The sequence below is a fragment of the Oncorhynchus gorbuscha genome, linkage group LG10 (assembly GCF_021184085.1).
Source record: "Oncorhynchus gorbuscha isolate QuinsamMale2020 ecotype Even-year linkage group LG10, OgorEven_v1.0, whole genome shotgun sequence".
Lineage (NCBI taxonomy): Eukaryota > Metazoa > Chordata > Actinopteri > Salmoniformes > Salmonidae > Oncorhynchus > Oncorhynchus gorbuscha.
The window spans coordinates 34,796,689-34,817,297 of NC_060182.1; the positions used below are offsets into that span (position 1 = coordinate 34,796,689).

The window sequence follows — 20,609 nt, forward strand, 5'->3', positions numbered from 1 at the left end:
TTCCATTGAAAACGGTGATATATCCTGGGTTACGACAATGGTGCTGGCGAATGGAAAGCTGCATGCGCCACTACGCATGAATTTACACTACTTCCTCGTTTACAAAACCGTACGGCTCAAACTAAATGACACATTTCGATTGTTAAGGAGTGGGTGCAGTGGAAACCACACATGTTTACCTATCAGACAGTTGAACATCTCTCGTAATAGAATGGACAGTGAGAAGAACATTGAAAATAGGTCTATTCACTCGGACAACGTCGAGGAAGTTCATAACGTGCCGATGGCAGTTATCATACGACCAATCCCTCCTCTACTAGATGAGTCCAAAGTTCAGAGCCTTATGGGTACAATCCAGGTAAAAATGTGTCCTAGTTCTGCCAAGATCAAACCATAGAGTTCAGATAAGTGCTGATGTTAAAACAGATTGCAGCAAGAAAAGTGTGAAGATTCTCTTGTTGATTGGGAAACATCTGACAGACTAGGCTACTGTATTTGTAAGCCTTAAAACCTCTAGGGGGAATTACATTTTTTTCCATATTTAATGTATCAAAAGCAGGTTAGCGTTTTTCATCATGAATCTTGTTCTGGAGGCAGCTCTGCAGATTGCCTGACAATCAGATTGATACCTCTGGTTCACAGTCTGAGATTATTAATGCCATTAATTTGTTTGGACATTTTCACCAGACAAGCAAGAGTGCTGAATAAAATGGTATTTTAACTTACTTTACCGGTTGTCTGTGTGGTTGGTCTTATTGCAGGTAAGAATGTGCGACAATATATCCTCACTTATTATTTTTCCTTCTAGGAATCTACAGACATCAGCATTGTTCCTCCTATTGATATACTCTGGATCAAGGGCAGGGAAGGAGGGAATTACTACTACTCCTTTGGAGGCTGTCACCGGTTTGAGGCATACAAACGGTTGAAAATGAACACCATTCCAGCAAAGATCTTCAAATCAAATGTTGCAGACCTACGCACTTACTTGGGCTCTTCAACCCCAGACCTACATTGAAGAAGTTGGGGCGGTAGGGTAGCCTAGCGGATAGAGTGTTGTACTAGTAACCAAAAGGTTGCAAGTTCAAATCCCTGAGCTGACAAGGTACAAGTCTGCTGGTCTGCCCCCTGAACAAGGCAGTTGAAAATAAGAATTTGTTCCTAGTGAAATAAAGGTTTTAAAAAAAGTTTAATTAACTGAGGACTGTTTTTGAGTCATAGTCAGTATGAGGACTGTAGATGTGGGTATACTCTACACGGAGTGTACAAAACATTAGGAACACCTGCTCTTTCCATGACATAGACTGACCAGGTGAAAGCTATGATCCCTTATTGATGTCACTTGTTAAATCCACTTCAATCAGTGCAGATGAAGAGGAGGAGACAGATTAAAGAAGTATTTTTAAGCCTTGAGACATGGGTTGTGTATGTGTGCCATTTAGAGCGTGAATGGGCAAGACAAAATATTTAAGTGGTAGTAGATGCCTGGTGCACCAATTTGAGTGTGTCAAGAACTGCAATGCTGCTGTTTTTTTCACGCTCAACAGTTTCCTGTGTGTATCAAGAATGGTCCACCACCCAAAGGACATCCAGCTAACTTGACACAACTGTGGGAAGCATTGGCGTTAATATGGGCCAACATCCCTGTGGAATGCTTTTGACACCTTTTAGAGCCCATGCCCTGACGAATTAAGGCTGTTCTGAGTGGAAAAGGGGAGTCAATATTAGGGAGGTGTTCCTAATGTTTTGTACACTCAGTGTATGCAGATCAGGGGTTTCAGTCATAATTGTTTGTAAGTACTGGCCAGCAGGTGGAGATGTGAGTGTTTTATATCATGCCATTAAATTAATTTCCCTCATGTATCACTTTAGACGCCGAAAGCTGGAACATTATATTTCCACATACAAATGGCCCCAATTATATATTTACATTACATTTAAGTCATTTAGCAGACGCTCTTATCCAGAGCGACTTACAAATTGGTGCATTCACCTTATGACATCCAGTGGAACAGCCACTTTACAATAGTGCATCTAAATATTTTAAGGGGGGGAGGGGGGGGTGAGAAGGATTACTTTATCCTATCCTAGGTATTCCTTAAAGAGGTGGGGTTTCAGGTGTCTCCGGAAGGTGGTGATTGACTCCGCTGTCCTGGCGTTGTGAGGGAGTTTGTTCCACCATTGGGAGCCAGAGCAGCGAACAGTTTTGACTGGGCTGAGCAGGAACTGTACTTCCTCAGTGGTAGGGAGGCGAGCAGGCCAGAGGTGGATGAACGCAGTGCCCTTATTTGGGTGTAGGGCCTGATCAGAGCCTGTATATCATATTGTATATATTATTTATATACATATATATATATTGTATATATTATTTATATACATATTGTATATATTATTTAGATATTGTATATCATATATTATATATCATGTATAGAATAAAAAAAAGATTCATGAGGAGATTAACTTAATTTGAAGTTGTAAACTTGCTTGTATTCTATACTGGCTGGTGTTTCTATCTGCAATGTAAATGTTAAGTTAAATGATTATGATGCAATTAAAGACAGTGTAAAGTCAACAACAAGACTTAAATAATTTATTGAAGTCAATGGAAGATTTGAACAAAAACTTGAGTTAACCACACAAATCTAAAGTCAGAATATGGCCCTGCATCTCCATCAGTCCGTGATATGAGCTCATGGACAGGATGACGAGAAGAGGTCAAGGGTCAGATTCCATAAGAACAGTGCCTACAAGCTTCAGACATACTGAAAAAATAGTTTTTTTAAAAACAGGATTAACTCGCTCTACACTACAGGATGCTATTTTGAGGTATGCATGCCCCCTTCCTCTCCGTGGCTGGCCATTGGTCTTACCCAGCCAACCAAAGTTTGTAAAAAGGACGCCTTTTCTTAACCTCGTAACCTCCTCTAGGTTGTGTTTGCCATAGTGGGCGAGGGATGAGGAGTATTTTTAGCTTTCTCGGGATGTGTGGCCGAAGGTGAATTCATAAGGAAGAAAACCTTCACAAGGCCCCATTTTTCTTTTGCTCTTTGATTTCTAAATATGTCTTGACATATTTCTGTCTAATGGGGTCATTTCTGAATGTTATTTATGTCCATGTAGGGGTAATCGTTCTGTATATCTCCAGAGAAAGTTCAGTATAGTCTCTTCAAGCACAAAGAAGTGCATCACTTTGGTATGCAGGTTTATGTACAGTTGAAGTCGGAAGTGTGCCAAATACATTTAAACTCAGGTTTTCACAATTCCTGACATTTAATCCCATTAAAAATTACCTGTCTTTGGCCAGTTAGGATCACCACTTTATTTTAAGAATGTGAAATGTCAGAATAATAGTAGAGAGAATAATTTATTTAAACTTTTATTTCTTTCATCACATTCCCAGTGGGTCAGAAGTTTACATAGACTCAATTGGTATTTGGTAGCATTGCCTTTAAATTGTTTAACTTGGGTCAAATGTTTCAGGTAGCCTTTCATAAGCTTCCCACAATAATTTGGATGAATTTTGGCCCATTCCTCCTGACAGAGCTGGTGTAACTGAGTCAGTTTTGTAGTCCTCCTTGCTCGCACACGCTTTTTCAGTTCTGCCCACACATTTTCAATAGGATTGAGGTCAGGGCTTTGTGATGGCCACTCCCATACCTTGACTTTGTTGTCCTTTAGCCATTTTGCCACAACTCTGTAAGTATGCTTGGGGTCATTGTCCATTTGGAAGACCCATTTGCGACCAAGCTTTAACTTCCTGATTGATGTCTTGAGATGTTGCTTCAATATATCCACCTAATTTTACTTACTCATGATGCCATTTATTTTGTGAAGTGCACCAGTCCTGCAGCAAAGCACCCCCACAACATGATGCTGCCACCCCCGTGCTTCACGTTTGGGATGGTGTTCTTCGGTTTTATCAGACCAGAGAACATTTCTCCAAAAAGTACCATCTAAATCAAATCAAATTTATTTATATAGCCCTTCGTACATCAGCTGATATCTCAAAGTGCTTTACAGAAACCCAGCCTAAAACCCCAAACAGCAAGCAATGCAGGTGTAGAAGCACGGTGGCTAGGAAAAACTCGCTAGAAAAAAACAAAACACCAAGGATCTCCATCCATCCATATCTCTAGTCTTTGCAAGCTCAGACCTGCCTCTTCGCCTCCCTCTGCAGCCGTGGAGTGGAGGAAGTGAAGGGAGACTGGGGGCAGCTTTTGCTGAATAGACCTAAAGGGCTAAATTGCTCCAAGGAATCGTCGCGTGTGAGACGATTTCCTGTTGCTCCCTCACTGCCTGGAAGTAACCATATCCTCACAGGGTTCTTGACACGCAAAATCCTTGTTCAGAATTTATTTTCTTAACGTCCATGGCCTTTAGAGATTGCACCTGTTACTTTAGGGGGTTCATTCCATGGGTGCTAGATGCTGTATCTTTGAGGTTTTATAAACGATATGGGGATCAGGTGGAAAGTGTTTATTTAGAGACAGTGTGGTCCCATTCTTTCTCATTCTTGCTCTTTCTGTTGTTGCTTCTAAATAGCCAACAATACATTTTGAATTAGTAATCTCTAGTAATGCAGTGGTTCATGTGTTCTATGTTAACTTCTTGATCACTGGTGGGTCTGCAACATGATCCATTCCAGTTGTGAAATAAAAAAGGTTCCTCTAAGAACCGTGTAATTTCTCCTTTCCTCCCTGTACCCAACTCCAAACAGGAGTCTTTAATTGTTCTTCTTGATCCTTATTGCCTTGCAGAGTGAGTCTCAATAAAACAGGTGAGCAGTGACCTCCGGACGGTAAACCAGCTCACCCATTTGTTCCACTTAGGGAGGGATTACGTCCAAGTCCTTTTGAGGCCTGAACTGTGTCCTAAATGGCACCCTATTTCCTATAGGCCTATAGTGCACTCCTTTTGACCAGGGCCCATAGGGCTGTGGTCAAAACGAGTGTACTATATAGGGAATAGGGTGCCATTTGGATGTAGCCCTGTTTGTTCGGCTGAGGGGTTATGCCTCTCCAGGGCTCCCTATCAGGAATTCCTTCCGACTGCTGGCCACCACAGGCGTGTAATTCATGCCAGACCAGTGTTTCCAACGCCTTCTTGACCGCATTGCAAACTCATGTATAATTCTGCCTTGGCTAGAACATTAGACTGATTTTAAACTACAAATGTCAACTGATTTTGAACTGTGGTTGTAGGGTATTTACAGATTAAAATAAGTCACATCTCTATCTTAAAACATATAGTAAGTAGTTGGTCTCTTCTGTAGTCAATACTTAAATTTCTATGCCCACTCCATAGTATTGCTTTATCTCCAAAAACAACAAAATGTTGAGATCCTACACTACACATGAATGGGCTTTTTGTCCATCTTTAGTTGGTTCCTACGCCTGACCATTTTTATAGAGTTCAGTGAGACTTAGTGAGGGATGCTCTCTGAAATATATATTTTTGACAGTTTGAGGTTACCTCCTCTCTGACTGCGCTGCTTCTCAGTTCCCATGTTATTCCCCGGCTGAATAACAGGGGCCTCTGCAGGTGGTGAAACCAATGAGCTGTCACCTCACCACCATGGATAAATGGGAACACTTCCTCCGGATGGACATTAAGAGCCTTGAGTAATCCTGTGAAAAATGAGTGTTGTTCATAAGCATCTCTTAACCAACCCACATGCTGACAATTAAGGCATATTTCAAACACCTCACTATTTTTGTCAATTACCACGGATTATTTCCATGGATAATAAATTACTCTATTGATTAGTGCTCCCTGTACAATTCCCTGCTTCAATTCTCTTTTGGAAGAAAAGTGTATTTACAGAATGGTATACAGCATATTATATATTTTTTTACAAACTTATTTTGGGTCAATGGAGGGACTTTGTAGAGGCATTCTGTGCCACTTGGCTTGATGAGGTCATAGGAAAGTAAGAACGTATTTCGTGTCATTGTACTTGTCATGCCCTGTCCTTAAAATAATGCTTAAAATGGTCTCAGTCTTTATAGTGGGTTTGAATGTCTGCTGGGTTAGCATTGTTGATGCAGCTGAGGCACATAGCAGTGGTTTGATGTGTCGGTTGGCAGGCAGGAGGTGGTGGGGACATGTTTGTGAAAGCTGCCCTGGTGACTTGTGGCTGTTTTAAAGTCAGGGTTTCTAGGCTCGCACCCATTTGCCTCAGTCCTCACTTTGTTTTGTCAAAGCTGGCCCCAGAAAGTGGACGGGTGTCCCTGGTTCACCCCTGGTCAGTCAGTCGGACATCTGCTCAACGTTTATTTACTCAACACTTCACTTTCTCCCACCGCCCAAGAAAACCCTCTCAGCATGGGGTGAGGGTATGTTAGCTACTGAGGGAGATGGGGTTTAGGAAAGAAATCACTTTTTTTAAGTTCACCAAGAAAGAATATAATTTTGTCCTTGATACAGACTATACCTATTTTTATGAATAATGTTTTATTAACTGTTTACATGTTTTTTTAAATAAATTTTTAGTTCGTGACAGATTATTTATATTGTGTCGGCAATGTTAGCAAATTTTGAGGCTCAAATTTGAAGGGTTTGGGCGGGGGTTCTCTTCGACATAAGACAGACCTCTCCACCTCACTGACTACAGCTTCTTCCACTGGGCCTACAGGAGCTGTTTGTGACAGTGAGAAAACAAACCTCAGTGGATAACAGGACCATAAACTTCAGACAAACATGCCAGTGATGCAGGACCACGTTCCCTCTCTCTTCTCTCTTCAAAAATGTGTAAACCTCTCTTAACTATCTCAGCTCAAAATAATCAATGGAGAAAAGTAAGTATTCAATAAATATAAATAGCCTAGATTAAATTGTGTGATTATCGTTTTGATGATAGCTAAATAATGGGTTAAGTGCTGCACATTTTGGGAAGCTCTGAAGTGAAAGGTCACACAATGAATCAAATCAAATGTAATTTGTTCCATGCGCTGAATACAACTAGTGTAGACTTTACCGTGAAATGCTTGCTTACGAGCCTTTCCCAACCAGGCAGTTTAAAAATAATAATACAAATTACAATAAAATAGTAACACAAGAGGAATCTCTTAACCATCTACACACAATACCCCATAATGACAAAGTGAAATCAGGTTTTTAGAAATGTTAGCAAATCTATTCGAAATAAAATACCGAAATGTCCCATTTACATAAGTATTCACAACCCTGAATGTTAGAATCACCTTTGGCATCGTGTACAGACGTGAGTCTTTCTGGGTAAGTCTCTAAGAGCTCTGCACACCAGGAGTCTACAACATTTGTAATTTATTATTTTATGAATTCTTCAAGCTCTGTCAAGTTGGTTGTTGATCATTGCTTAGACAGCCATTTTCAAGTCTTGCCGTAGATTTTCAAGCCGATTTAAGTCAAAACTGTAACTAGACCACTCAGGAACATTCAATGTTCGCTTGGAAACCAACTCCAGTGTATATTTGTCCTTGTGTTTTAGGTTGTCCTGCTGAAGGATCATTTATCTCCCAGTATCTGTTGGAAAGCAGACTGAACCAGATTTTCCTCTAGGATTTTTCTTATGCTTAGCTGTGCTTAGCTGCATACCCATAACATAATGTAGCCGCCACCATGCTTGAAAATATGAAGAGTGGTACTCAGTGTTGTGTTAGATTTTCCCCAAACATAACACTTTGTATTCAGGACATGAAGTTAATTTCTTTGATACATTTTTTGCAGTTTTACTTTAGTGTCTTATTGCAAACAGGAAGCATGTTTTGGAATATTTTTTATTCTATACAGGCTTCCTTCTTTTTACTCTGTCATTTAGGTTACTATTGTGGAGTAACTACAATGTTGTTGATCAGCACAGCGATTAAACTTCAAGTGTTTTAAAGTCACCATTGGACTCATGTTGAATTCCCTGAGTGGTTTCCTTTCTCTCCGGTTTCCTTTCTTTCCAGCAACTGACTTAGGAAGGATGCCTGTATCTTTGTAGTGACTGGCTATATTGATAGCCCATCCAAAACTGTAGAACATTTTGAGGATCCGAGGGCCCAAACCAAATATTTTCAGCCTCCTGAGGGGGAAAAGGTCCTGCCGTGCCCTCTTCATAACTGTGCGGGTGTGTGTGGACCATGTTAAGTCTTTAGTGATGTGCACGCCAAGGAACTTGAATCTCTCGACCCACTCCACAACAGCCCCGTGAATGTGGATGGGGACATGCTCTCCCCTCTTTCTTCTATAATCTATCATCTACTCTGTAGTCTTACTGAAGTTGAGGGAGAGTTTGTTGTCCTGGCAACACATTGCTAAGTCTCTGATCTCCTCCATGTAGACTGACTCATCGCCGTAGGTGATCAGGCATACCACCGTCATGTCGTCAGCAAACTTGATGATGGTGTTGGAGTCGTGCGTGGCCACAGTCATGGGTGAACAGGGAGGACAGGAGGGGACTAAGCATACACCCCTGAGGGGCCCCCTTATTGAGGGTCAGCACGGTGGTGTTGTTGCCTACCCTCGCCACCTTGGACCTGCCTGTTAGGAAGTCCAGGGTCCAGTTGCAGAGGGCGGGGTTCAGTCCCAGGGTCCCTAGCTTGGTGATGAGCTTGGAGGGAACTGTGGTGTTGAACACTGAGCTATTGTCTATGAGCATTTTTACATAGTTATTACCCCTCTTATCCAGTTGAGAGAGGGCAGTGTTGGGACGGTCTGCAAATTAGAGTGGGTCTAGGGTGTCTGGGATGATGGTGTTTATGTGTGTTATGACCAACCTTTCTATGCCCACTTCATAGTATTTTAGATGCAAGTGCGACAGGGCGATAGTAATCTAAGCAGGTTACCTTGGCGCTCTTGGGAACATGGACAATGGTGGTCAGGTTGAAACATGTTGGGATTACAGACTGGGACAAGGACAAATTGATAATGTCTTTGAAGACACCTTCCAGCTTTTCTGCGCATGCTTTGAGAACGTGCCCTGGTATTCTGTCTGACCCGGTGGCCTTGTGATTGTTAACCTGTTTAAACGTTTTGCTCACATCGGCCAGGGAGAGCGAGATCACACAGTCATCCATAAAAACATGGGCTTTCATGCAAGGCACAGTGTTATATTCCCCGAAGAGAGCATAAAAGGCATTTAGCTCGTTTGGGAGTTCTGCATCGCTGGACAACTCATGGCTGGGTTTCCCTTTGTTTACCCCGTTATCGTCTGCAAGCCCTGCCACATACGATGAGCGTCAGAGCCGGTGTAATAGGATTCAGTCTTCCTCCTATATTGTCCTTTTGCATGTTTGATGTCTCGTCAGAGGTCGTAGCGGGCTTTCTTGTATGTATCCATGTCTGTCTCTCGTTCATTGTAAGCAGTAACTCTAGCCTTTAGCCCAGTGCGGATATTGTCTGTAATCCATGGTTTTTGATTTGGATACGCTCTTATAGTCACTGTGGGGAAAACATTGTCTATGCACGTATTGATGAAGCCTGTGACTGTTATGGTAAACTCCTCAATGCTATCGGATGAATCCCAGAACATATCACAGTCTGAACTAGCAAAGCAGTCTTGTAGCCTTGCTTCTGCTTCTTCCGACCACTTCTGTATTGACCACATCACAGGTACTTAATGTTTGAACTTTTGTTGGTAAACAGGAAACAGAAGAATGGAGTCAAGGTCAGATTTGCCAAAGGGAGGATGAGGGAGGGCCTTGTTTGCGTTTCTGTGGGTAGAATTAAAGTGGTCTAAAGTTTTAGAAGTCCTAGTGGCGCAGGAGACGTGTTGGTAAAAGTGAGGTAGGACGGTTTTAAGTCTTCCCGTGTTAAGTCTTCCTGTGTTAAGTCTTCCTGTGTTAAGTCTTCCCGTGTTAAGTCTCCCCGTGTTAAGTCTCCCCGTGTTAAGTCTTCCCGTGTTAAGTCTCCCCGTGTTAAGTCTCCCCGTGTTAAGTCTCCCCGTGTTAAGTCTCCCCGTGTTAAGTTTCCCCGTGTTAAGTCTCCCCGTGTTAAGTCTCCCCGTGTTAAGTCTTCCCGTGTTAAGTCTTCCCGTGTTAAGTCTTCCCGTGTTAAGTCTTCCCGTGTTAAGTCTCCCCGTGTTAAGTCTTCCCGTGTTAAGTCTTCCCGTGTTAAGTCTCCCCGTGTTAAGTCTCCCCGTGTTAAAGTCTTAACCCACCGGAAACGCTGCCTTTCGGTGAATGGTTTCTTGTTTTTTATGGCCCCATACAGTTTGTTGAGTGTCAGAGTGGTATTGACTTGTGGAACGATGTAGACAGCTGTGATAATTACGAATGCGAACTCTCTTGGTAGATAAAACGGTCTGCAGCTTACCATGAGGTATTCTACATCAGGTGAGCAAAAGCTTGAGATTTCCTTCACACTTGAAGCAAAACACCAGTTGTTATTTATGAAAAAACACACTCCACCTCTTTTTGACTACCCCGAAGCCGGCGTATGATCCTGCGGCTGCATGGAGAATCCACTGAGTACTACGTGCATAGCGTCATCATCCAGCCACGTTTCAGTAAGACATATAAAATTGCTGCTTTTCAAGTCTCTCTGATAGGAGACTAGAACGAAGCTCTTATTCTCGAGTGACTGAACATTTGCCAATAGAACGGAGAGGAGCGCCGTTCAGTTTTCTCTTTGCCTAGATTTCACTAGGACTCCACCTCATCTCCGGCGTCTACACCTGCAGCGTTTTGGTAGCCCATGGAACAAATAATAGGATCCAGTATGAACAGTGGAACAGCTGATTTGGAGTTGAAGACGTATTTGAATTCGAAATTGAGGTGAAACTTGGCGATCTGATGTCCAGAAGTGCTTTGCGGTCAAATGTGATAATCATATGAACTTTCTGTACAAAACAAAAGTGAAGATAAACAAGATAAAAGTCACTATATGGAAAGGTTGGAACTCATAAGATGTTGACCTTCTCAGTCAGTGCCATCTTTATTGTCCTTATTTGAAACAATGAATTAGGCCTATAAGGGTTCATTAGTGATCTATCAGATACATATACTTTTTTTTTACTGTCAACAACATATAAACCGTTTACAGCCACCTTTAAATTGTACCTTAATGTAAAGGGTTACCAAAAGTTTTCGAAATGTTACTTTTAAACTGTGATATGCATAATAATAATACATTTACCATGCATGACTATAACAGCCTTATTGTATTAAAATATGAATTGCCAGGCTACTTATTATTGACAATAATAAATGGTATTACTATCATTACAGGCCTATTAATTATATTATTATTAAACACTTTAAAATCCAATTAAATCCAATTAAATAGACAATACAGACAATTGAAAAATAGATGATGAAAAATAGATCGTATTTACTGTAGTAGTCTGCAATAGGCTGGTTATAGGGCCTACATCTCGATTGGAGGCTGAACATTCCATGCACTGAACAACTCCTCCCATCCAACTATAAGAGCTATGTGGGCCGGTACACTGACTATGAGATGCTCAAGACTTTGAAAAAACACGTGGCTGAGGAAAACTAGACATTTCTAACTCGTTTTGGAACTACCAATAGGCCTATTTTAGACATAGGCCAAGTCTACATTAGGTCACCAAGATGCATGCATAGAAGATTCATTCGTTTAGGGATTTGTTTGCTCCTCTTAATTTTTTGGGGGGCCATCGTTTTAGAGACCCAGACCCAAAACATTTCGATGATGACCTTTGCCATGCTGCGGCCAATTGCGACTCATCTGATCAGCTACCCGGACCTGAGTATGATGTCCGAGGACGAGGAGAACCGCAGCGAGAGCGATGGTAGCTCGGATCAGAGCTATGGATGCTGCGCAGCCGCGGACAAACGGCGGAGGATTTCTCTAAAGTCGGGAGGCAGCAGTGTTGTCATTGTGAAACAGCGGAACGCAGCCAATGCCAGGGAGCGCGACCGAACCCAAAGTGTCAACACTGCATTTACTGCACTTCGGACTCTAATACCCACTGAGCCAGTGGACAGAAAGCTCTCCAAGATTGAGACGCTTCGCCTAGCATCAAGCTACATCTCCCACCTCGCCAACACCCTGCTGCTCCGTGACGGGAATGGAGATGGACAACCTTGTCTTGGCGCGGTTTACGCGCAAGGAGAGAGCAGAGGAAAGCAGCCTCGCACCATCTGCACCTTCTGTTTGAGCAACCAAAGAAAATGGGTAATTCAATGCGTTTTATTAAATATTATTGTCCACAATTCAAGTGGAAAAGGTTTATATCAGTGAAGAAAACAATAGCTTGAAAACATGGCTGAACGTCAGGCAAATAGCAATCCAATTATAGACAGGCCCTGCCTATCACGTTGTTGGGAAGTAATAGGGAATTATTTGTTTTTGGAAGACGTACATTTGACACTGATTGACATTTCCAAATTATTATTTGTTCTATTCTGTATCGAAATCTCCGCGCGTAAAACAATATTTCCCCCATCTTCTCACGTAAAACAATATTTCCCTCATCCTCGCACGAGGCGTCATTATGCCCATACTGAGGGGTCAACGCGACCCCTAAATTTGATAAATGTGATTGAACTATTTCTTTAACTTTTCTTTCACAATGTGTTTGAATTCATTCAAGGATATTGAATTTGTTCATCGGTGTTCCCTCACGCCTCTTTCTTCCACTGCCATTGTTTCATGTATTATCATTTTGAAGAACAAAATATTTAAAATATATAGGATAGCCTATTATTTTGTAAAAAGAAAACATACATTGTTTGCACAAGTTTTTTAATCGATTTGAATTTATGCCTAATGCAATATTCAATACACATTTATAACAGAATAGTATTACATTTATGTAATACACTTTAAGTAACCTTAAATCAGTGGCGCTAATACTATAGCAGCATCGCCATCATAATTATCATTGTCATCATCGTCATCATTATTACCATATACTGTATACTGTTGTTTATGTTTGGTTGTTGTTGTTGGTTGTGGTGATATGCAGTGCCATTTGGAAATTGTTCACTTATTAATTGTCCCCAAAAATGTGCTTTTTTTCCCCAGATAAAGGATAGCAAAGACTGTCTGAAGATGCGAGGCGTTGATTCTCTGAGGGTGAACCGCAGATAGAAGGCCGTGAAACACAACAGCAAGAACCAGAACCAGAACTCCTTATCCACAAACTCAGGGAACACTAAAAGCAGGCCATAACAGAACCATTCTCATCATGCTGGAGAACATTATATAACAAGAGACTATTTATGCTTGAGAGAATGGCGTGAGAGGCACGGAACAAACCAATGTCCAATGTGAATGAAGCCTTTAACAAATGCAGTGCATTTATAGATAGAGAAATTATAGATGTGTATATTTGTGTTATATTTGTGTTGTACATGTATTACATTTTGAAATAAAATAATAGTTTTATCTGAATTAAATTTCTCCTAGTAGTTTTCTTTCCTTTGAACACATGTGTATATTCCTCCTCTGTTGTTGCAGTTAAGATTCATTTAAAGACACATGACAGACCTATTCACTTGATTCCTTGTCTAGTTCATGCCAGGGCACAGAAAAACAGGAAAACGTTGAGACTGAGATTTGAGGACTTTTCCATATTTATTCTTTATGTTGCTAAGGATTTCCTCATGGCAACCCCTGTGCCAGAGCAGATGGCAGGCGGTCAGTTAGAGTACAAGGTTATAAAAACATGAGAAATGTTACATTGACTAAAACAGCATTTCAAATTAAAGCATTTCGGGTTGGGTATTGATTGTAAATGTTTTTGTTAATGCAATGTAAAACTATAAAAGCTTTGGAGATGGTACAAGCATTTATGTGTGTGTACTGTATGGTCCAAGAACATGACATTTACTGCATTCAAAACAAAACCCTGGGAAAATGAGTCCAACAGTTTAAGAGTACAAAATAAGGTTTAACATCCTCAAGAGAATTAAGCTGGGCGCCATCGTCTGCTGGGTGGCATGTCCAAGAGGCTTGTCAATGAATACCTCTAATGGCAGGTTTATTTGGTCTTAACAGTTACACAGGAATGATAAGGAGAAAGGAACCCTCTACATTAAGCACTTATCTAGATATCCTTGATTAGACTCAAATCTATTTCAGTTTCAGTGAAACAATCAGGAGTTCAATTTAAAGTTTCTCTCTCTCTCTCTCTCTCTCTCTCTCTCTCTCTCTCTCTCTCTCTCTCTCTCTCTCTCTCTCTCTCTCTCTCTCTCTCTCTCTCTCTCTCTCTCTCTCTCTCTCTCTCTCTCTCTCTCTCTCTCTCTTCAATTTCAATTTAAGGGGCTTTATTGGCATTGGAAACATACTGTTACATTGCCGAAGCAAGTGAAATAGATAATAAACAAAAGTAAAATAAACAATAACAAATGAACAGTAAACATTACACTCACAAAAGTTCCAAAAGAATAAAGGTTTGGGAATTGTTATGGAAGGTTTGGGAATCACTTCCTTTTAGGTGGTTGTAGAATTGAATAGCTCTTTTCTGGATTTTGATAATTACATTTACATTTAAGTCATTTAGCAGACGCTCTTATCCAGAGCGACTTACAAATTGGTGCATTCACCTTATGACATCCAGTGGAACAGCCACTTTACAATAGTGCATCTAAATATTTTAAGGGGGGGGGGTGAGAAGGATTACTTTATCCTATCCTAGGTATTCCTTAAAGAGGTGGGGTTTCAGGTGTCTCCGGAAGGTGGTGATTGACTCCGCTGTCCTGGCGTCGTGAGGGAGTTTGTTCCACCATTGGGGAGCCAGAGCAGCGAACAGTTTTGACTGGGCTGAGCGGGAACTGTACTTCCTCAGTGGTAGGGAAGCGAGCAGGCCAGAGGTGGATGAACGCAGTGCCCTTATTTGGGTGTAGGGCCTGATCAGAGCCTGGAGGTACTGAGGTGCCGTTCCCCTCACAGCTCCGTAGGCAAGCACCATGGTCTTGTAGCGGATGCGAGCTTCAACTGGAAGCCAGTGGAGAGAGCGGAGGAGCGGGGTGACGTGAGAGAACTTGGGAAGGTTGAACACCAGACGGGCTGCGGCGTTCTGGATGAGTTGTAGGGGTTTAATGGCACAGGCAGGGAGCCCAGCCAACAGCGAGTTGCAGTAATCCAGACGGGAGATGACAAGTGCCTGGATTAGGACCTGCACCGCTTCCTGTGTGAGGCAGGGTCGTACTCTGCGGATGTTGTAGAGCATGAACCTACAGGAACGGGCCACCGCCTTGATGTTAGTTGAGAACGACAGGGTGTTGTCCAGGATCACGCCAAGGTTCTTAGCGCTCTGGGAGGAGGACACAATGGAGTTGTCAACCGTGATGGCGAGATCATGGAACGGGCAGTCCTTCCCTGGGAGGAAGAGCAGCTCCGTCTTGCCGAAGTTCAGCTTGAGGTGGTGATCCATCATCCACACTGATATGTCTGCCAGACATGCAGAGATGCGATTCGCCACCTGGTCATCAGAAGGGGGAAAGGAGAAGATTAATTGTGTGTCGTCTGCATAGCAATGATAGGAGAGACCATGTGAGGTTATGACAGAGCCAAGTGACTTGGTGTATAGCGAGAATAGGAGATGGCCTAGAACAGAGCCCTGGGGGACACCAGTGGTGAGAGCGCGTGGTGAGGAGACAGATTCTCGCCACACCACCTGGTAGGAGCGACCTGTCAGGTAGGACGCAATCCAAGCGTGGGCCGCGCCGGAGATGCCCAACTCGGAGAGGGTGGAGAGGAGGATCTGATGGTTCACAGTATCGAAGGCAGCCGATAGGTCTAGAAGGATGAGAGCAGAGGAGAGAGAGTTAGCTTTAGCGGTGCGGAGCGCCTCCGTGATACAGGGAAGAGCAGTCTCAGTTGAATGACTAGTCTTGAAACCTGACTGATTTGGATCAAGAAGGTCATTCTGAGAGAGATAGCGGGAGAGCTGACCAAGGACGGCACGTTCAAGAGTTTTGGAGAGAAAAGAAACAAGGGATACTGGTCTGTAGTTGTTGACATTGGAGGGATCGAGTGTAGGTTTTTTCAGAAGGGGTGCAACTCTCGCTCTCTTGTAGACGGAAGGGACGTAGCCAGCGGTCAGGGATAAGTTGATGAGCGAGGTGAGGTAAGGGAGAAGGTCTCCGGAAATGGTCTGGAGAAGAGAGGAGGGGATAGGGTCGAGCGGGCAGGTTGTTGGGCGGCCGGCCGTCACAAGATGCGAGATTTCATCTGGAGAGAGAGGGGAGAAAGAGGTCAGAGCACAGGGTAGGGCAGTGTGAGCAGAACCAGCGGTGTCGTTTGACTTAGCAAACGAGGATCGGATGTCGTCGACCTTCTTTTCAAAATGGTTGACGAAGTCATCTGCAGAGAGGGAGGAGGGGGGGGGGGAGGAGGATTCAGGAGGAAGGAGAAGGTGGCAAAGAGCTTCCTAGGGTTAGAGGCAGATGCTTGGAATTTAGAGTGGTAGAAAGTGGCTTTAGCAGCAGAGACAGAGGAGGAAAATGTAGAGAGGAGGGAGTGAAAGGATGCCAGGTCCGCAGGGAGGCGAGTTTTCCTCCATTTCCGCTCGGCTGCCCGGAGCCCTGTTCTGTGAGCTCGCAATGAGTCGTCGAGCCACGGAGCGGGAGGGGAGGACCGAGCCGGCCTGGAAGATAGGGGACATAGAGAGTCAAAGGATGCAGAAAGGGAGGAGAGGAGGGTTGAGGAGGCAGAATCAGGAGATAGGTTGGAGAAGGTTTGAGCAGAGGGAAGAGATGATAGGATGGAAGAGGAGAGAGTAGCGGGGGAGAGAGAGCGAAGGTTGGGACGGTGCGATACCATCCGAGTAGGGGCAGTGTGGGAAGTGTTGGATGAGAGCGAGAGGGAAAAGGATACAAGGTAGTGGTCGGAGACTTGGAGGGGAGTTGCAATGAGGTTAGTGGAAGAACAGCATCTAGTAAAGATGAGGTCGAGCGTATTGCCTGCCTTGTGAGTGGGGGGGGGAAGGTGAGAGGGTGAGGTCAAAAGAGGAGAGGAGTGGAAAGAAGGAGGCAGAGAGGAATGAGTCAAAGGTAGACGTGGGGAGGTTAAAGTCGCCCAGAACTGTGAGAGGTGAGCCGTCCTCAGGAAAGGAGCTTATCAAGGCATCAAGCTCATTGATGAACTCTCCGAGGGAACCTGGAGGGCGATAAATGATAAGGATGTTAAGCTTGAAGGGGCTGGTAACTGGTAACAAATAGCTGGCTAGCTAACCTCGGTAAATTAAAATAATCACTCTAAGACTACACGCTCTAAACTACACAATTATCTTGGATACGAAGACAGCAAAGACAACTATGTAGCTAGCTAACACTACACTAATCAAGTCGTTCAGTTGAGTGTAATAGTTTCTACAGTGCTGCTATTCGGTAGACGGTGGACGTTTGCTAGCTGGCTAGCTGCTGGGCAGATAGCAGTGTAGACTACATTAGGACGACGAAATACGAAGTTGCAATAGAAGTAATTTATAATAATTAGCGGGTATCGGCCTAATTCTGCTCTGCATGCATAAAAGGCAATTGGTTCTATAACTGATTCAAGAAATCAGTAATTGGTATGTCAAATGTTATGTTCCTTTTGATGGCATAGCAGGCCCTTCTTGCCTTGTCTCTCAGATCGTTCACAGATTCGTGGAAGTTACCTATGGCGCTGATGTTTAGGTTGAGGCATGTATACAGTGCCTTGCAAAAATATTCAGCCCCCTTGGCATTTTTCCTATTTTGTTTTGCATTAGAACCTGTCATTTAAATGGATTGTTATCATGTAATGGACATAGACAAAATAGTCAGAATTGGTGAAGTGAAAATACATTTTTAAAAATTAAAAAATTATAAAAAATAAAAAATGGAAAAGTGGTGCGTGCTTATGTATTCACCCCCTTTGCTATGAAGCCCCTAAATAAGATCTGGTGCAACCAATTACTGTCAGAAGTCACATAATTAGTTGAAAAAATTCCACCTGTGTGCAATCAAATCAAAATCAAAGTTTCACCTTACAGTGAAATGCTTACTTACAGGCTCTAACCAATAGTGCAAAAAAGGTATTAGGTGAACAATAGGTAAGTAAAGAAATAAAACAGTAAAAAAGACGGGCTATATACAGTAGACAGGCTATATACAGTAGACAGGCTATAGAAGTAGCGAGGCTACATACAGTAGACAGGCTATATACAGCAGTGAGGCTATAGAAGTAGCGAGGCTACATACAGACACCGGTTAGTCAGGTTGATTGAGGTAGTATGTACATGTAGATATGGTTAAAGTGACTATGCATGCATATATGATGAACAGAGAGTTGCAGTAGCGTAAAAGAGTGTACCGGCATTCAGAGGAAGAAGGTGAGGACCAAGATGCAGCGTGGTACGTGTTCATATTTATTAAATAGAACTCAACACTAAACACAAAGTAACAAAAGGAATAACCGAAACAGTTCGGAACGGTGATACAAACACTAAACAGAAAACAACTACCCACAAAACCCATGTGGGCAAGAGTTACTTAAGTATGGTTCTCAATCAGAGACAACGACAGACAGCTGTCCCTGATTGATAATCATACCTGGCCAAAAACAAAGAAATACAAAAACATAGAAAAAGGAACATAGAATGCCCACCCTGGTCACACCCTGGCCAAACCAAAATAGAGAATAAAAAGCCTCTATGGCCAGGGCGTGACAAAGATGGGTTGGCGGGTGGTGGGTGGCGGGACACAATGCAGATAGCCAGGTTAGCCAATGTGCGGGAGCACTGGTTGGCCAGCCCAATTGAGGTAGTATGTACATGAATGTATAGTTAAAGTGACTATGCATATATGATTAACATAGAGTAGCATCAGTGTAAAAGAGGGGTTGGGGAGGCACACAATGCAAATAGTCCGGGTAGCCATTTGATTACCCGTTCAGGAGTCTTATGGCTTGGGGGTAAAAACTGTTGAGAAGCATTTTTGTCCAAGACTTGGCACTCAGGTACCGCTTGCCATGCGGTAGTAGAGAGAACAGTTTATGACTGGGATGGCTGGGGTCTTTGACAATTTTTAGGGCCTTCCTCTGACAGCGCCTGGTGTAGAGGTCCTGGATAGCAGGCAGCTTAGCCCCAGTGATGTACGTACTGGGCCATACGTACTACCCTCTGTAGTGCCAGGCGGTCAGAGGCCGAGCAATTGCCGTACCAGGCAGTGATGCAACCAGTCAGGATGCTCTCGATGTTGCAGCTGTAGAACCTTTTGAGGATCTCAGTACCCATGCCAAATCTTTTTAGTTTTGTGAGGGGGAATAGACTTTGTCGTGCCCTCTTCACGACTGTCTTGGTGTGTTTGGACCATTCTACTTTGTTGTTGATGTGGACACCAAGGGACTTGAAGCTCTCAACCTGCTCCACTACAGCCCCGTCAATGAGAATGGGGGCGTGCTCGATCCTCCTTTTGCTGTAGTCCACAATCATCTCCTTAGTCTTGGTTACGTTGAGGGATAGGTTGTTATTCTGGCACCACACGGCCAGGTCTCTGACCTCCTCCCTATAGGTTGTCTCGTCATTGTCAGTGATCAGGTCTACCACTGTTGTGTCATCGGCAACCTTAATGATGGTGTTGGAGTCGTGCCTGGCCATGCAGTCGTGGGTGAACAGGGAGTACAGGAGGGGACTGAGCACACACCCCTGAGGAGCTCCAGTGTTGAGGATCAGCGTGGCAGATATGTTGCTACCTACCCTCACCACCTGGGGTCGGCCTGTCCGGATGTCCAGGATCCAGTTGCAGAGGGAGGTGTTTAGTCCCAGGATCCTTAGCTTAGCGATGAGCTTTGAGGGTACTTTGGTGTTGAACGCTGAGCTGTAGTCAATGAATAGCATTCTCATTTTAGTGTTCGTTTTGTCCAGGTGGGAAAGGGCAGTGTGGAGTGCAATAGAGATTGCATCATCTGTGGATCTTTTTGGGCAGTATGCAAATTGGAGTGGGTTTCTGGGATAATGGTGTTGATGTGAGCCATTACCAACCTTTCAAAGCACTTCATGGCTACGGACGTGAATGCTACAGGTCTGTAGTCATTTAGGTAGGTTGCCTTTGTGTTCTTGGGCACAGGGACTACGTTGGTCTGCTTGAAACATGTTGGTATTACAGACTCAATCAGGGACATGATGAAAATGTCAGTGAAGACACCTGCCAGTTGGTCAGCACATGCCCGGAACACACGTCCTGGTAATCCGTCTGGCCCCGCAGCCTTGTGTATGTTGACCTGTTTAAAGGTCTTACTCACGTCGGCTACGGAGAGAGTGATCACACAGTCATCCGGAACAGCTGATGCTCTCATGCATGCCTCAGTGTTGCTTGCCTCGAAGCGAGGGTAGAAGTGATTTAGCTGTCTGGTAGGCTTGTGTCACTGGGCAGATCGTGGCTGTGCTTCCCTTTGTAGTATGTAATAGTTTGAAAGCCCTGCCACACAAGACGAGTGTTGGAGCCGGTGTAGTATGATTCAATCTTAGCCCTGTATTGATGTTTTCCCAGAATGGTTAGATTCTATGGATTCTTCAGTTACATTGAGCTGATTTCTGACGTGCTGTTACTTCTTTTTCCGTAGTGTATTTCTGTATTTGTTTTGTGATTCACAATAGTGAAGGCATAGGCTCAGGTTTTCTCAATGGATAGGTTTCTCAATTAATTTCTTAGGTTTTTGCATTCTTCATCAATCTCACGCCCTGA

General features: G+C 43.3%; 2 protein-coding genes across 2 annotated transcripts; both read left to right on the top strand.

Annotated features, from left to right (window-relative positions):
* On the top strand, positions 1-1,355 carry srxn1 (sulfiredoxin 1 homolog (S. cerevisiae)). Its single transcript, XM_046364365.1, has 2 exons — positions 1-358; positions 809-1,355. Exons 1-2 carry the CDS (start codon positions 38-40, stop codon positions 1,016-1,018), a joined length of 531 nt encoding a protein of 176 aa, XP_046220321.1. The 5' UTR covers positions 1-37; the 3' UTR covers positions 1,019-1,355.
* A 10,102-nt stretch (positions 1,356-11,457) lies between these two features.
* On the top strand, positions 11,458-13,341 carry tcf15 (transcription factor 15). The gene is made up of 2 exons (XM_046364366.1): positions 11,458-12,126; positions 12,979-13,341. The coding sequence occupies exons 1-2, from the start codon at positions 11,545-11,547 to the stop codon at positions 13,042-13,044; spliced, it is 648 nt and encodes a 215-aa protein (XP_046220322.1). The 5' UTR covers positions 11,458-11,544; the 3' UTR covers positions 13,045-13,341.
* Positions 13,342-20,609: the final 7,268 nt, after the last annotated feature.